Source organism: Lycium ferocissimum, chromosome 4 (genome assembly GCF_029784015.1).
Source record: "Lycium ferocissimum isolate CSIRO_LF1 chromosome 4, AGI_CSIRO_Lferr_CH_V1, whole genome shotgun sequence".
Taxonomy (NCBI): domain Eukaryota; kingdom Viridiplantae; phylum Streptophyta; class Magnoliopsida; order Solanales; family Solanaceae; genus Lycium; species Lycium ferocissimum.
Window position 1 is genome coordinate 28,656,541 of NC_081345.1, and position 17,624 is coordinate 28,674,164.

At 34.8% G+C, this 17,624-nt stretch overlaps 2 protein-coding genes across 3 annotated transcripts; one reads left to right on the top strand and one right to left on the bottom strand.

The window, feature by feature from the left end:
- The first annotated feature begins 4,500 nt into the window (after positions 1-4,500).
- LOC132052120 (bifunctional aspartokinase/homoserine dehydrogenase 1, chloroplastic-like) lies at positions 4,501-13,962 on the top strand. The gene is made up of 18 exons (XM_059443492.1): positions 4,501-4,817; positions 5,832-5,893; positions 5,984-6,358; positions 6,779-6,867; positions 6,965-7,268; positions 7,358-7,410; positions 7,497-7,711; positions 7,801-7,888; positions 7,966-8,079; positions 8,900-8,998; positions 9,880-10,074; positions 10,243-10,325; positions 11,662-11,887; positions 12,167-12,312; positions 12,545-12,680; positions 13,070-13,153; positions 13,238-13,330; positions 13,413-13,962. Exons 1-18 carry the CDS (start codon positions 4,663-4,665, stop codon positions 13,656-13,658), a joined length of 2,763 nt encoding a protein of 920 aa, XP_059299475.1. The 5' UTR covers positions 4,501-4,662; the 3' UTR covers positions 13,659-13,962.
- Positions 13,963-14,250: 288 nt separating this feature from the next.
- On the bottom strand, positions 14,251-16,741 carry LOC132052121 (protein PARTING DANCERS homolog). Of its 2 annotated transcripts, none has more exons than XM_059443494.1 (8): positions 16,664-16,741; positions 15,563-15,687; positions 15,390-15,478; positions 15,218-15,313; positions 15,028-15,122; positions 14,913-14,953; positions 14,746-14,826; positions 14,251-14,589 (listed from the first exon to the last, which is right to left on the bottom strand). In XM_059443494.1, the coding sequence occupies exons 1-8, from the start codon at positions 16,722-16,724 to the stop codon at positions 14,440-14,442; spliced, it is 738 nt and encodes a 245-aa protein (XP_059299477.1). In that variant the 5' UTR covers positions 16,725-16,741; the 3' UTR covers positions 14,251-14,439. The 2 variants fall into 2 exon arrangements, with proteins under 2 accessions (XP_059299477.1, XP_059299476.1); XM_059443493.1 differs by having other exon boundaries at positions 14,746-14,829.
- Between the last annotated feature and the right edge of the window lie 883 nt (positions 16,742-17,624).

Here is a 17,624-nt window from a genome sequence, read left to right on the forward strand (position 1 = left end):
TTATTTGGTTGGGTTTTCGAAGCGTCGTTTGGAATGGGGGATGAAAGGAATCAGACAGGAAACGGGTGGGTTGCCGAAACGTTTTCTTTAGTATCCTTTGAGGGTTTTTTTCCCTGGAAAATTGCAAAAAGAGATAAATACAAATCCTGTGTTTTTAGAACGCCACGTAGACGGCCCTATTTATATTGAATATTGATTGATGATTTAAATACTGAGTATGTTGTTGTTGTTGTTGTTGTATTAATGACTTAAACATTTGGTTCGGGGAAGACTGCAATATCAAAGCTAATGAAGTTCTTGCTTAGATCATATATATATATGCATTTATGATCTTAGAAAGAGATTTTGCTTGAATTCTAACCGTCAAATTGAACCTTCTTGTTGATAAAAAAACAAAATTGATTGTCACTCTCAACACTTAAATGTGTTCACTATTCGGGCAGACGTAAAAGGACCCTAAAGAAAGTATACTAGTATTATTGATTTCATTTCCTCATCTGTCGTAGCAGTGATAAATCCAAACTATGCCTCGCCCCACTTGATTGGGGGAGAATAATCATGTCCTTTTCCATAAAATTTATTTTTTCTTGTAAATAATATCAACGTCTAAACTTTTTGTTTGGGAATATTATTGGTGTAACCTTAAATTCAATTTGAATGCAAGAATGTTTGGTTTGAATTCTTGCCATTCATTTATGAGTGGATAGCTATTTCAGAAATCTGCCTAGCTACTATGGAAGTTTGGCTCTTAAATTTATTTTAGATACTTTGTGGAACTTATAGGGCCGATAATTTGTGGTAGCCTCGGCTTCCATCTCAAGTACAGTGCCAAATTATATAAACACTTCACACTTTTTCTTCATTACAGTTAATGCTGATGTTCGAACCAATATGCATGTACCTTAATTATTTCACACTATCATAGAATATTTTCTTACTTCTTATTAGCATACGTATCGGATAATTTTATATATGCAGACTTAGAGAAATCACTGATTAAAATAAATTACCTAATCTATTTAGGTCTCGCTCATATTTGAAGGGCAATTCTATGATGCATTCCTCTTGACTCTTGAGAATGAAGAAGGAGAAAGAGGTCTTTTTAACAAAAAGGTTTGATCATGTAGATTTTCTATTTCGCTGAAACTCGTGATTACTTTGTACGAATTACAAATAAAAACACTCTTGTTCGTCGTAAGATTACAAAAAGAAAAATTAATCATGAATTTAGAGTGTCTGCTTTAATTATACGAAAACAAAGATATTTGGAAACAAATATATAAGAAGAAAAAGTAAACTTTAAGCGGATATGACCAAAAAAGAGAATTTTATTTTAATAATACTTGATCTGAATCAAAGGTAAGATTCTAATAGGTTTAGTACAGACGATCACAAAAGTCGCCAAATGAACCTTATTTTTTCCCTCATAATTCTCCTAACCACTAGACCTGTGCCATGGTGCACAAAAACTTGGCACTATTGCCCTCGTGAGGTCCTATTTTGAACTTTTTTATTGTCATGACTTGTCTTGTCTTTACTCGTGTACAGTACTTGTCGAGTTATAAAATGCTTTTTTTTTTTTTGACACAAAATGTTACTGTATCACAATATTTTTATAATCTTTCACAGATTTTAAGTAGCTTTCATTAAACTATTATAAAGGTTTTGAACTTACTCTACCCAATTGTCTTAGGTGTATTTACTGCTTTCAATTTAGAAAATTTATATTAATCCCCGAACCATTATTTTTTTTTTGGGTACATGGTGGTGAAGTTTATTAAAACGAAAAAAAAAAAATACAGCCATTAACCAAGCTTCAACTCGTGTATTGATCCTCTCCTTTTGACCTGATTGTAATAATTGTGTGCCCAAAACAAAACGCGGAGTCCTCCTATACTAAACAAGCTTTTTATTTTTATGAAATTTCAATAATGTACGATCCAGCATAAAAAACTACATCCACGTCATCATATTTTTAAATTACATTCGCATAACCACTTTTTCACTATATACAACATTATACAGCAATATATAATTTTATATACCTATTGTAGATAATGTATCAACCTTGTATAAAAGTGTATAATAATGTATAAAACTAGTATACAATATTATATAAACTTATACAAGAGGCGTTTATACATAAAGGGGTTTATACATAATATATAAGAGGTGTTTATACACACTTCTACCGTATAAAAGTGTATAAGAGAGACATCATCGGAGCGCCACCACCTCCTGGCACTTCGCCAGAGTTAATCAGAGTTAAGAAGCGTTGAATCGGAGTTTCTCCGACAAGCTACAACCGATCAAAACAACACCACGGCGCTCAGTCACTGGCGACGACTAAGCCAACCGTATCCAAACCGGCGACGGCGACGGCAATCTTCTTATCTCACCTGCTAAAAGAATGGCTACAACGATTAAAAAATAAGCATAGGCTAAACCAGGTAATTATTTTGCCCTAATTGGTATAGGGTGTAAAAACCTCTTAATTATAAATTTGTGTAGTATGCAATAAGTTGCAAAAATAATGAATTACAAACAACTACAGGTAAATCGAAGACACCTTTTGATTATACTTGTAATTTTTTCCTTTTTAATACTTGTATGGAATCTTGCAATGTGATTATATAGATAAATTAGCGAGCCCTAACTCCCGCCAATACTCCATAGATAGTTCGAACTGTATAAGAGCAATAATCAATTTTAGCTCGAATCGTTTGTAGGGAAATGTGCTCAATCTTGCAACTAATTGAAAGGAAATAATGGCATGAAATAGAGAAAAGAAATATTTTATCACAAATTCAAAGTGCATAATTACATTTAAAATTGAGTCGATGTTGAATATATGTACAACAAAAAATAAGTTGTTATTGGATTATATTTGTATAAAATAAAAAGTTCGATACTCAAATTGATTCACAAAGATATTTTCTATTGTATTTAAAAAACAAAGTATTTTCCATCAAAATGACGTTTACCGTATCCAAACGCATCCTAAATATACTTAGTGCATTATTAGAGAAACAAAATAAAAATTTATCAATAACCTATGAATCAAACAATCAGGGGCAGGCCCACGTTGGTCACAATGCACGAGCACCCATTACTTTTGACACAGATTTTTATATTTATGCAAGTAATTTATAAAAGTATTTATCTTATACCGCGAGCATCTAGGATCTCAAAAGGCAATTGCATGTTGTAATTTTTCGAGCAAGTTAACAAGCGGCCAAAATCCTTTCAATATCGAATGGAGTACCATTATATTCATCCTCCCTAATCAACGTGTTTTTTCTTACCTTATTTGCTTCCTTATTTTACTTTCTTTTTTCCATTTTTATTTTATCCAAATCCCAGTGCCTTTTTTTTTTTTTTTTTTTTTTTTTATATGCTTTCTTTTCTTACTTTCATTTTCCATTTTAATTTTGGTTATTAATACTAGGCTCTTTCTACCCTAACTTAGAATGTTTGCTTCTTTCTTCCATTTCCGTTTTAAGATTAGTTTGGTATGCAGAAAAATATTTTTCATACTATTTTTTTAAAACTATTTGGTAGGTTAAAATGTCCTGGAAAATATTTTAAAAAAATAATAAATTCTTTAAAACAGAAAAATGACTTCAATCTAAATAAGATCTTTCAATAAATAATTATTTTGGAAATAATTTTAATGTAAGTAATGATATTATTATTTATCATTTCCAAAATATGAAAACGCCGATAATAATCGTGAATAGCATGGTCTATGTTTTAAATGATGAGAATATCTATTATCGTTTACCTGTCAAATATTTCACATTTAGTTTCATATAGTGGTGCACGTATACTTGATTTTTTTGTAACAAATGTAATCTTTTACGTATATATCTATGTCTGTGCTGAAAATATTAAATTTAATTCAGTTAAATCCGTTGATTATATGTTATATATACCAGTTTGAGCTAAATATAGTGCAATACTCTGAAGGGAGCCTTGGCATAATTGGTAGAGTTGTTGGCTTTGCTGTCAAGTGATCAGGTCACGGATTGAATAGAAAAATAACTTTATTGCAAAAATGACCTATTTTTTAAAAACGGGAATTAGTATTTTTAAAGAATTGTGCGTTTGACAAAGTGAACACTCTTTTTGAACAAAAAATAAAAGTATTGATTATTTTCAAAAACACTTTATATTAAAGGTAAGTTGATAATGATTTAATTAATTCTATCTTGATTTTGTAATGAAAAAGTAATTTGAGGTAAATATTTTTAGTAATATGGACAAGTAATATGGGACGGAGGAAGTACCTATTTGAGCTAAATATAGCACAACACCATGAAGGAAGCTTTGACGTGACTTAGTAAAGTTGCTGTATTCAAACCGTGAAAATAGTGTTTTGCAAAAGTAGATAGTAAAATTGCGCACACCATTACTTAAAAATTGTGGGATTTGCCTGCGCAAAGACCGTGCCTAAAAAATACAAAATACCATTTGCTCTATGGTGGGCAGGGGAAGCGGCGTGGAGTAGTGGTCCAATGGGTATCAATCAGTAGGCAATTAACTAGAGCCTCCAAATATTATAATACTATCTCTCATGAAACACATTGATATACTACTATAAATATAGTGACAAAACTTAGTACTTGTTGTCACTCTCATTTGCTCAATCCACAAACAACAATGGCGTTTTCATCTTCCTTTTCACCATGTTATTCATGTAAACTCTCCTCAAATCTGTTGTCACGAGAGAATTATTTGAAGTCCAAAGGGAAGAAAACTGCTACATTTAACACTACACATCCATTTTCACTCCTGCAATGCTCTCCTTTTCTCAAGTAAACTTTTCAATTATTGTTTCTCAATCTCTTTGTAATGTATTTTGGCGCTCACTTTAGGTGTATTTGTGTTAGTGTTCTTGTATATTCTCACATTTTATGAGTTTAGTAACATGCTTTTTCTTTTACTACAATTTCTCAAACATTTCTTATATATTTTTTTTTAGGGAAATGGTCCAAATGGAATATCTTAATTTTTGCCTCTGTTCTATTTCGAGGCCATTGATATTCTTGTCATTTGCAAATCTCGCCCTTGACCCCCCTAATAGAGCTTCAGTGTGGATTGGGAAGGTTTTAAATCTCGGTAAAAATATTGTCGCAGTGAATAATTTCATGTGTCAAAATACTTCAAAAAGCAACTAAGGGTGTGACTTAGTGAAGTGGGTTGAGAACCATGAGGCCTGGGGTTCAAACCCCACCGGAAGCAAAAATAATATTAGGTGATTTCTTTTCATTTGTCTAATCCTTGGTGGAAAGAGTTATTCGGTACCTGTGTCGGTGAGAGGTAGAAGGTAACCCATGGAATTGGTCGAGTTGCGGGCAAACTGGCCCGAACTCCACAGTTATAAAAAAAAAAAAAAAAAAAACCAAATTTCCCCTCATTTCTGACTACACTTCAATACCTGGTTCTAATTTAGTTAAAATTTATTTTTTATTTTTAGGCTTGTTTGGAAGTTCTAAAGTTTTAGTATTTGGTTGGTGAGAAATAGTTGAGTTCTTCTCCATATATTTCGTCTCAGAATTACACTTCTTTAATCTTGTATGTGGAATTACTGCTATATGAAGTGCTCTATATGTTCATCCAACTAAAAGTGAAAAGTGTTATGAAAATTGTTCCATCAGTTTTATGCAACAAGTTAATTAGTTGTCTCAACAGTAATCTAATTAAGATATCTAAGGCATGAGAATGGACATCCTATATCATTACTATGTTTTTCTTTTCCTTTGAGGAATTTTTTTTAGCTTAATGTTTTCTATACTGCTAAAGCCTTTCTTGTTTTTAATGATTTTTAGTTCAAAATGGGAAAGAGGAGAGTTGTTAAAGTTCGGGATAAGTGCAGCTGTTACAAGTGAAGGTTAATTTACGTTGAAACCTTAAATATCATCCTCGTGTGATTTTTTTCAATTTCTGATTCCCCTTTCTTCTCCCCTTGATGTTTTAATAGAGTACTTACTGGATGGAGCTGTGGAAAATACTCAGCTTCCTAGTGGTGACAGCTGGTCTGTTCATAAATTTGGTGGCACTTGTGTGGGAAACTCTGAAAGAATTCGCAAAGTTGCTGATGTAATAATTCAGGATCAATCAGAAGGAAAATTGGTGGTTGTGTCTGCAATGTCGAAAGTCACAGATATGATGTATGATCTGATTGACAAGGCCCAGTCACGAGATGAATCGTACCTAACTGCATTGGGTGCTATTCTAGAAAAACACAAATTAACTGCTATTGATCTACTTGATGGGGATGAGCTTGCTAGTTTCTTATCTCGTATTCATCATGACATCAACAACCTAAAAGCCATGCTCCGTGCAATATACATTGGTAGATTGTGCTTTCCCTCTTTACTTGCAGAATGTCTCACTTGCCATAGCCTCTATGCTCATAAATACAAAAACAATAATATAAAAAAGAACTTATCAAACTTGGACTACTCTTCGCAGCTCCATTGTCAGATATTTGTAATTTTTTGTGGAATACTTAAGATGAAGGAAAATTCTTTGAGAGTATTTATGCCGGTAAAAAGAAGAACATCAATAGTGCAATATGTTTTTTGCTTCGTTCTATGGTTATTGTCAGAGCTGGAGTCATGAAGCTGATATTGGCATAATGGTCATTCTTCAGTCTCTTGTTTTCAGTAGAACTGAATTGTTTCCATGCCAAAGTTTCTTCAGTTGACAATATTTTTGAACCAGACCTCCTTTTTTAGCCTTCAACTGACACAATAGCTTATTTGTATTGCAGCTGGTCATGCAACAGAATCTTTCACTGATTTTGTTGCTGGGCATGGGGAGTTATGGTCTGCTCAGTTGCTGGCATCTGTTGTCAGAATGGTGATTCTCGCATGATCTCTTCCGAACTGCTAGTTATGTAAATAAAAATTTTGTTCACATATTTATGTCGCAATTTGTCAATTTCCTATATTTGCAGAGTGGTGTAGATTGTAAATGGATGGACACAAGAGAGGTGCTTGTTGTGAACCCAACGAGCTCTAATCAAGTTGATCCAGATTACCTAATGTCAGGGGAAAGACTTGAGAAATGGTACTCTAAGAATCCATCCATGACTATCATTGCAACTGGTTTTATAGCTAGCACTCCCCAAGATATTCCTACCACTTTGAAAAGAGATGGAAGTGATTTCTCTGCAGCTATCATGGGGGCACTGTTTAAAGCACGTCAAGTCACGATATGGACTGATGTTGATGGCGTCTATAGTGCTGATCCAAGAAAAGGTTTGTCCTCACTCATTGCATGCTCTTCCCAATCAATAATGAACTTCCGTTATGAAGTTAAGATCAACTAAAGGGTACTTCATTTGCAGTAAGTGAGGCAGTAATATTGAAGACACTATCTTATCAAGAGGCGTGGGAAATGGTGAAGTCATGATTCTATATGGTTGCTGAAGTTAACAAAAGCTGTCATTGGCACTATCTAATATCAAACTTCTCATGTTTTTGCAGTCATATTTTGGTGCCAATGTCTTACATCCACGGACGATTGTTCCAGTTATGCAATATGACATTCCGATCGTTATAAAAAATATCTTTAACCTTGCTGCACCTGGAACAAGGATCTGTCGATCCACTGATAATGAAGATGAAGATGGACAAAGATCAGTATTCCCTGTCAAAGGATTTGCCACGATTGACAAACTAGCTCTTGTGAATGTTGAGGGGTAGGACCATTAGTTTACTTGCCAAAAAGAAATGTTGAGGGTTATTCTCAAATTTGTTTGTTTACAACAAAGTCGGTTACCTTCTGCAGAACCGGAATGGCTGGTGTTCCTGGTACAGCTAGTGACATTTTTGGTGCAGTAAAAAATGTTGGTGCTAATGTAATCATGATATCGCAGGTATGTTTATTCTTTGATTCCGGGCTAAGCTTATGATGCTTATAACTTCATGAAAATAATCGGGTGCTACGATACAGGCTAGTAGCGAGCATTCAGTCTGCTTTGCTGTGCCCGAAAAAGAAGTGAAAGCTGTTGCTGATGTTTTAGAGTCTAGGTTTGGTCAGGCTCTGAGTTCCGGGCGCCTTTCTCAGGTATTCTGCTTGTTTTGATTCAATTTGTTAAGTTAAATACAGCTGTGGATCAGCATAAGCAAAGAGGAAAAAAAAAAGGCAGGAATAATGTTATGTGGAATTCTTGTCACCATCTTATAGTGTTATGGTTTTTGTGTGTATAGTGATGATAGGTATGCAACATGTAACTCAGAGTTATAGGGATCACAAGTTGTATACTTAGAAGAATTCCGCAAAAAGTTATTATGGTGCTAAAAATATCAGATAGAGGATAAAATACTTAGTGTTGGATTGAGCATTTATCTCCACCCATACGGTGGAACAATTGTGGGAGTTAAAACTTGGTTCTTGACAAGCAGATCTGAAAAGACGGCTTTCTGGGCTGTAGCTTCTGGCTTTTCCAACTTAAAAAATTGAGAAGCCCAATCAAGAAAGCTTAAGAATTAGTAAAGCTGTAAAAGCTAGTGGTCACTAGATTGACACACGAAAGGAAGGAAAACTGGACCAAAAGCTTTCAGGGTGCTGATGAGCAGTGCTGTAATAGTTAACTCTTCTTGATGCTGATTTCTTTTCAAAATGTTATGGGTAATGAACACAGGATGATAAGGCAACTGAAAACAATCAGAGAATCGTTGAAATCATGAAGCTGAGTAATAGTTAGAATAGCCCAAACTTAAATTAGTTGTGGGATTTAGGGTACAGTTAATCTGAACTTCAAATATCATATCAAGCTTATTGCTTTCTGCTTCTTTATGTCACTTCACTTGGTATGCAACATTACTTTCATCTAACCGATTATAGACTTGTTTACTCAACCTGATAAGCTTCAATCTCTCTCCAGATTTCAGTAGTTCCAGGCTGTAGTATTTTGGCTGCTGTTGGTCAGAGAATGGCAATCACTCCTGGAGTTAGTGCTACATTTTTCAGTGCACTCGCTAAGGTCTGGTGGTTTTCGATCCTTTTAAATTAGAAATAACATTCATGTGACTGTATATAGGTGTGTCTTGTGTAGAGTTAACTGGTAATTTTTAAACCCTTTTAAACTAAAAGACTGTTTATATTTGACCATTTGTGCGGCTGTATCTTGTGTAGAATTAATGTTCTCCAGATTTTCATCTATATTTTGTTTTGCGACTGTTATGAGCCCTTACATGCATGCCATGTGGAATTCTCTAACTACAGTATCTATCAATCTACTACTCCTCAGTCCCAAAGTAGTTAAGATCCGCTATATTAACCCCTTTGTATCCACTCCACTATTTACAGGGTTCATTTCATTTGTATACTTCACCTATAATTCATGATATCATGACTACTTTTGCTAATTTTTTATTTTGTGACTCACACAACTGACATTAGTTGTGTGAGGTTTCTTCTTGTCTCGCAAAAAAGTGGACCCAAAGGTTGTGGATCCAAAAATGTAAGATTTGGGGCCACTTTTTTTTTCTGAGACAAAAAGATACCTCACACAACTAATGTTACTGGTGTCAGACACATAAAAAAGTTTTTCCTAATATTGCACGGTCTGTCAACCTACTACAAGTCTCCACCTTTATGCCGACTTGGTACTTGCTATGGGAAGCTCACTTGATTTATAACCTATCTACCATACTGTTCTTGGTATTACGTAAAATGATTTACAGTTTATATAAGCTTTAAACTTGGCTTTGATTGCTATCTGCTTTTGGCAACTTTGTATTGCTAGAGTTATGAAAAGATGATCACTGCAATCTGAGTGTACATTTCAACTTTTAATTAGTTGAATTTCCATAAGATCTTCAAGATTCAACATTTTATTAAAGAACACATCTTATTTTGCAGGCAAATATCAATATCCGTGCTATAGCTCAAGGTTGTTCAGAGTACAATGTTACAGTAGTTGTTAAGCAAGAAGACTGTGTGAGGGCTTTACGTGCTGTGCACTCAAGATTCTATTTGTCAAGAACTACAATTTCTGTGGGCATTATTGGACCTGGGTTGATAGGGGGTACATTGCTTGACCAGCTCAAGGATCAGGTCTTTCAATTCAAGTTTATGCTAATTTGATTTTTTATATTTTGTATTTCCTACAAGTATTGAAGTTAAAATATGCTTTCTTCAATTGAGTATCATTCTTTCGCCTATTAATGTCCATGAGTTAAAGGTGGTAGAGACTTTTTTAACATCTTTTCTTTTCATTGGCAGTCAGCTGTCTTAAAGGAAAAATTCAACATTGACTTGCGCGTGATGGGTATAATTGGAATAAACTCAATGTTATTAAGCAGCTCGTAAGTCTTGAAACTCCATCTTTCTTCTAAATTCTCTTTAATAGTCTTTTTCTGTTTAGAATGAAGGAAAGCAGCATTTTACTGAATAAAACAATGAAGTGCAAAAAGTCAGAAACCTTAGTTAAGATTTCTAAAATTGTTATTCTAATGGATAAACAGAATACAAATTTTTCAACTAATTGAATTAGATGACTAATTGGAGAGATAATTATGTTTCTTTCAATTAGATTAGTTTCGTGATGATCATTGCTGAGGTCACATAGTAAATACAAAATCTTAACTGCTTAACTGCAGTTACTCATCCCCAAAGAATATATTATGGTTTTGCAACCTTGCTCGGCAACCACTCAGAAGTGAAAAATGAACTTTTATTAGTCAAACTTAGGGAACCATATGGTCTCTTATTTCTTTCTTCATCCCATCTTTTGATTAGTATGAAGATTAATAATAGAATATCCGATTTTTTGTTTAGTTATACACCTTTAAGTCAGGTGACTGTTGGATTAAATTAGCACAAGGTGAAATAAAATGTAAAATTAGATTATACGAATTTTCCAGTTACTTGTACCTTTATAGAGAGAGATCAATCTTCTTGGAGTGGAAACAGGGAAGTTAGTCATAGAAATTGGAACGGGAGGGTACTTGCTAATTGGGAACTTTTGATTTTGAGCTTCTTTTACAAAATTAATAATTGCGTTTGAGTAGAATAACAAATGAGCAGCTGCTGACGAGGCCAAGAAAAAAAGTTTTCCTAAAGGTTTCATCTATGATATACAGACTCAGTGCTTCCTTTGTGGTTCATATAAAGAAGCCTAGAGTATCTGTCGCTTGGTTCTTGAATTTTGCGTGTTGGCTCATAATTCATTTTCTGCTACTTCAAATGCTGTAATCTTAGCTAAGAATGCGCTAGTAGATCTGAATGTACATTCATTGCCTCTCTTCCCATCCTCTAAGCTGATCTCATGTCCTCTTTGGTTATATAGCTTTTTACGTGTTTAGTTTCAGTGTGACTAAGGAACTTTCAAGTTTTTTTGTGCTACTGATATTTCAAAGTTACAGGTTTACTCAGTGTCAATTTGTGTGTAATGGACTCATGGTAGATTTTTAACGAGATCGAAAAATTGAAGTGTGTGAGGAACTTAATATCTTCTCTTTCCTTCTCCCTTTCACTATCACCTATCTAATGTTCATTACGTCGTTCTTGCTATTGTTGAAGCTTCTGGGTTCCAAAAGATACAAAGAGTTTCCAGCTGGTTACTGCTGCTTTTTGCCATTAGATATTATTGAACTGTCTTCACGGGTAGTGATGACAAGACATTCTTTTCATTGTTGATAGGGGTATTGATTTGTCGAAGTGGAAAGAGCTGCTAAGTCAAAATGGAGAAATGGCTGACTTGAATAAGCTTGTTCAGCATGTGAGCGAAAATAATATCATCCCGAACAGCGTTCTAGTGGATTGCACTGCAGACTCTCATATCGCAAGCCATTACTATGACTGGTTGCAGAGAGGAATCCATGTGGTCACCCCAAATAAAAAGGCTAATTCAGGGCCACTTGACCAGGTAACTAAATACTTTCATGCTTGAGTTTCTTTTCCTCTTAAAAGTGCTTAACCTTGCGAATTTTTTGGAAAAATATGTCAATCATCAAGTTTTCAGCCCTTCCTCATTATACGTCTCTTTCAGCTGTCTTTCCTCTCTATCAAAGATAGGAAAAGGTGACAGTCTTTTTAAAACTGTGGTTTTTATCTCTATCAAGCAAGTGAATGATAATTATATAAATAGCTGGAAGAGGAAGCTTCTCATGCTTTTTATTGCATATTTTCCTTCTATTGCTTCTAGTACTTGAAGGTGAGAGCTCTACAGCGACAATCGTATACGCATTACTTCTATGAAGCTACTGTTGGAGCTGGACTACCAATCATTAGCACCTTACGCGGTCTTCTTGAAACTGGAGACAGGATTTTGCGGATTGAGGGTATTTTTAGGTTGGTATCACTGATTTGAACGAATGAAATTATGTATTTTCTCAGATTCGGATAAAATTCATCTATCCTAAGTTGCGGATTGTTATAATGATGCTATCCTTGTCTTAGTTACAAGATGCACCAAGGAGTGCAAAATTTCTCTCTTTAATCTGATTCCTTTGCAGTCATTTTCATGCATTTATTCTTTTTTTTTGCTCTCTCTTTTTTTTTTTTTTTTTTTTTTTTTTGGCAGTGGAACTCTGAGTTACATATTCAATAACTTTACGGGGACAAAAGCATTTAGCCAAGTGGTGAAGGAGGCGAAAGCTGCTGGTTATACTGAACCAGATCCAAGGGATGATTTATCTGGAACAGATGTTGCCAGAAAGGTATTGGCTGATAAGTTTTGAATGTTTTCATTCATTGTTATTACGTTTTAACCCAACACAAGATTTCGTTCTTCAGCTTCCATTTGTTCAATACTTTGGACTAGTGTTGGCATTTAGCTGAAATAACATTTTGGAAGTGCCATTGGTTTCCAACCATGACTTAGTGTTGCAAAAACAGTATCTGTCAATTTACTTCTATCCTGATCCCATTTTGATGTGTTCACTCACTTGTGCTGATTTTCCTCCTTCACCAAGTTTTATTTTTGAGTTTGCTGATTCCCCTCGCAGTTACTCTCTAAATAGATTGACAAAAAACAACTTCCTGCAAAATTGATGCTAAACAATCATGGCTTTATGATTTTTTTATATGCAATAACTTTCCTGTCCAGGTGATAATTCTTGCTAGAGAAAGTGGATTGGACCTAGAGCTTTCAAATATCCCTGTTCAGAGCCTTGTGCCAGAACCATTAAGGGTGAGTGCTTAGCTTATAAACAAGCAACGTTAGTTGGAAAGGCATATTTGTTCTCTATGAAGTGATAATTGTTGGTTTTCTCAGGCTACTGCATCTGCCGAGGACTTTTTGCTGCACCTGCCAAAGTTTGATCAAGAGTTGTCTAAACAGAGGGAGGAGGCTGAAGATGAGGGGGAAGTAAGTACTCTGGACTTATAGATGCTGATATTTCCTTTCTTTTATTTATATTACTCATCTGAAAATGCTGATATTCATGAAGGTCTTGAGGTATGTTGGAGTAGTGGATGTTGTCAACGGAAAAGGCGCGGTTGAATTGCGGAGATACACCAAGGAACATCCATTCGCTCAACTCTCTGGATCGGACAACATAATTGCATTCACTACTGAAAGATATTGTAAGCAACCTCTGATAGTTCGTGGTCCGGGAGCTGGGGCTGAAGTGACAGCAGGCGGAGTATTCAGTGATATACTGCGACTTGCCTCATATCTTGGTGCTCCGTCATAATTCATGGACTTGCACATACTCCTTATTCCACGTTTCTATCTGTCATCCCCTGCTCCTAGTAGCAGCTATATAGTTACATGATTGTTGTGTATTTTAAAGCAACTGATTGTGTTGCTCACTTTGTAACATGGCGCTTATCGTCTGTTGGAAATTGTAGGTCGCTTATTTAGGAATAAATCTGATAGTATTAAAGCTGTATTATGATCATGGATCATGATGGATATATCCTGTAGAGGATACACCTTGTTAGTGAAGCATGTTGCTGTTGTATATCAATGCAATTGATTAACTGTTCAGGGAATTATATCCTGTTGTTAGTTTTGCTCTCTACTGTTGATTGCTACGTATTATGGAGCTTAGTAGATAACCAAAAGTTCAGCACTTTTTACTTTGTAGATGATCATTCACCATCATGGAAACTAAATCTTAAAAATGTTTACACCTTCCATTAAAACAAGTGTTCTTCGTGGGATTTAGCCATATGAAGAATGAGAAATAGAAACAAGAAACACAGAAGAACCTAAACATCAATATGGATGTAACTCTGATCTCCCTTAAAAGGACTTCAGTAAGACTTACAAGTTACATCAACTTCCTTAAGCAAGAGAAGAAAGTTTTGAAGAGCCTTCTGATTTCTTTTTGAGTCCTCCATACATGTTATACTATAGATACAGCAGGGTCAAGCTAGAAGCACTAGTCTGCAGCTACATCTCCAGTGGATAAAGTTCATTCGACTTCCACTTATAGTTCAAAGTCACTGCTCTAGAATTAAAAGTATAACTCAGCTCATTTTGGGAGCAAGATAAAACTTTGGATCTCTGAAAAACCTTGTGATTGTCTCAGCTGTGGTGGGTGAAAGGTCAGTAGTTTCCAGAATGTACTCCTTTGATGACTTAGCTATTGCTTCAATTGAACCAATAGTTTGATTAAGCTGAAAGAGACAAAGCAAGGAGTGACTAACAACTATTTGGATAGATAAATGCGTGTATTTGATAATGCACAATTCTATGAACAAGAAAAGGTAAAATTTATCTTGGTACAACAAATCTGATGCAACATAAAAGGGAAATAGCACCAAGTAAAATACCACATTTGCATCGTGGCTGTCAACTCCAGGGATTGATGTAACCACTTGTAGGTAAATCTCCATTGCCTGTACTGATTTTTCCTTCTAACAGCAAGGCAAAATGTCTCAGGTTCACAAAAATATCAGGTGATTAGTCAGAAGATTGAAGAAGCTGTTCAGCCATCTACCTCAGCTTTTATTTTTGCCAATGCATCCTGGCGTTTACATGCTGCAATAGATGTTTTGGAGGTAAGATATACATTTAAGTTTCTTTTATTCAGCTTGAGAGAATTGACATCTTACCCCCACGAGCATGTGCTATCTTCACGATCTTTTCGAAGCCCATCTCTAAGTCTCGCACAGGAACAAACGTTGGCCTTCCAAGTTGCATTCCGTACCTTCAAAAAGATCAAGAGATTATCCATGTTCTTCAAATTAAGTACCACCTTGATATAGAGATTACAGATAGAAGGCAACGTTAATATTGACTCACTTGATATAGGAGTATATGAAAGAATCATTCTGTTCCTTTGTAGGGAGGGTGATAACAACATAGAAGTTAGCAAACTGCTCCTTCAATTTCTGAACTCTACATCAAGTCACAATCTTATCAATTTTTTGATAAAGTGCAAAATTGGATTTTGAGTGATATACAGCACGTTTACTTTCTAAAGATAGATATCATGTCGATGCCATCCCAATTGGTCACAAACATGAAAGCAATCGACAAACCTCCACAGTTAAAGATAAAATCCTGTGAATCGGAAATGTTATTACTTACATTAGCAAAAGAAAGAATTTATATGAAGAACAAAACAGCTGAAAAGAGTAGTTTTACCGGTGCAATTGGCACAATATTTAAACGGAAAGAATTTTCATTGAGAAAGCAAGAGATGAAACTGAGAAAGGAAGGGTGTTGTTCATCTCTCCATGTGCTACTCATCATACAAACTCCATTGCTACCTGCAAAGAGTTGATGGTCAATGGCAACATAGACATTTACTTTGGACGCCCACTACGATTGATCCTAACAGCGGAAATGTAGAACAATTAAAACATGCTGCAAATATTGTTCCTACAGATGAGAACTGCAAAACCTTGTAAAGAACTTATTTGATAAATACATTACTTATTCTCCTTAACATCAGAAACAGTTAATAAAGTATAAATGTTGTTTTACGTGGGATGAGCAAGTAAGCAAATAATTTTTTTTTCTTTCCGGGACATGAAAACTGTAGATCTTAACCGTTTAAGGATAATCATAAGCAAATGCAGACATTCAAGCAATTTGTTTATATATTGTTAAATTATTTGTCATCTAAAAAAATAACAAAACATTGATGTTAATGATAAATACAGCAGCACAACATATATTAAGACGAAAACTTCAAAAATGTGATTTATGGCGGTGTATACACACATCAAACAATGCCGATAGTTATCAAAGCCTACACATCATCATGTACAAAAGTGGATAAAACCTTACAGATCATTGGACATTTAAAACTTAAAGCTGATCCGAACCAAATACTGATCAAATTTATCAGCAGATACGTAGAATACTATGTGAAATTTGAACTTCTATAACAGGGAGTAGTATAACATTCACATACTTGAAATGCATCTTATGTTCTAACAAAAATTGACAAAAAAAGTTTTACATGAAAAATAGAGTTAATACTCAAAATTCTACTTTCTACGTTAAATCAAATTCAAAATTTCAAAACTAAGTAAATCACAGACTTATTTCCTTCAAAAAATCGAAATAAACAGAGTAACAGAGATTACAAAAAATCGCTGTAACACAATGTCAGTAATCATTCTTCAGACAATCACATTCTATGAATTGCAATTTTCAAGTAGAACAAATTAGTGATCCTTCAAACTGATGTTATAAAACCCAAAAAAAAAAAAAAATAATTCCAAAATGAGAGAATACATGAAGCAGATAAGGTTGAAGTATTTGATAATGGCGTTGAATCTCTGAATCCTCGACTCATCACTGCTTTTTTTGTGATAATAATATGAGCAAATGAGTAGTGAGCTGGCTTATATATAGTGTCCTTCATCCTCCAGTTTTTGGCCCATTTGTACTGGAGGGGCAATTCACTGGGAGTTGCCCTTCTTTTTGGGTGAATTAGCTTAAAGCTTTCATGGTATATATTTAATCTTTAAATTTTATCATGACAAGTAAAATTCATGAGTTTCGAGTTCGAACCCACACATAGTCAAATTTTAAAAAAAATTCGCAAAGACGAGTTTAAATTTCGCTGTGCTTGTTTGGTATACACTTGTGAAGGAATTACCAAAGTTATGTCGGACCGACGTACTTGTGCCTTATGGGTAGACTTGGCGTAAGTATCATAGGATCGTATAACTTTGGTAATTCCTTCACAAATTTATGCGGAAGTCCGGCATAAAAGTTTGCCCATTAAAAGTATGCCCCGACGTAAACTTGTTAAGGTTACGAAGTTATGTCGGACCCGAATACTTTTATGTCAAATCCCCGTAAGGCATGAGTATGCCGGGTCCGGCATACTCGCGACCCAAACCTTGCCATGCAATTTTTTTTTTAATTTATGATTGAGCGGGGGTTCGAACTCAGAACCTCATGATTTTTGCGTGAACGCTCGAGGTTACGTACTAAAGGTAAAAATTAAAGAGCAATATATGAGCGTAATTTAAAGACCACAAATATAAGGGGCAAAATTTAAAGACTATGCCAAAAGAAGGGCAATCCGCGCAAAAAAATGAGGGCAATTCGCAGAATTGCCTCACTTTGGGAGTGGTCTTTTAAATTTTCTTTTATAAATATATTTGAAATGTTTAAATTTTTAAAATTCCAAAAAGGTTCAGGGGTTGAACCACGCTGATCAAAAATTTAAAAAAAAATTAAGGGG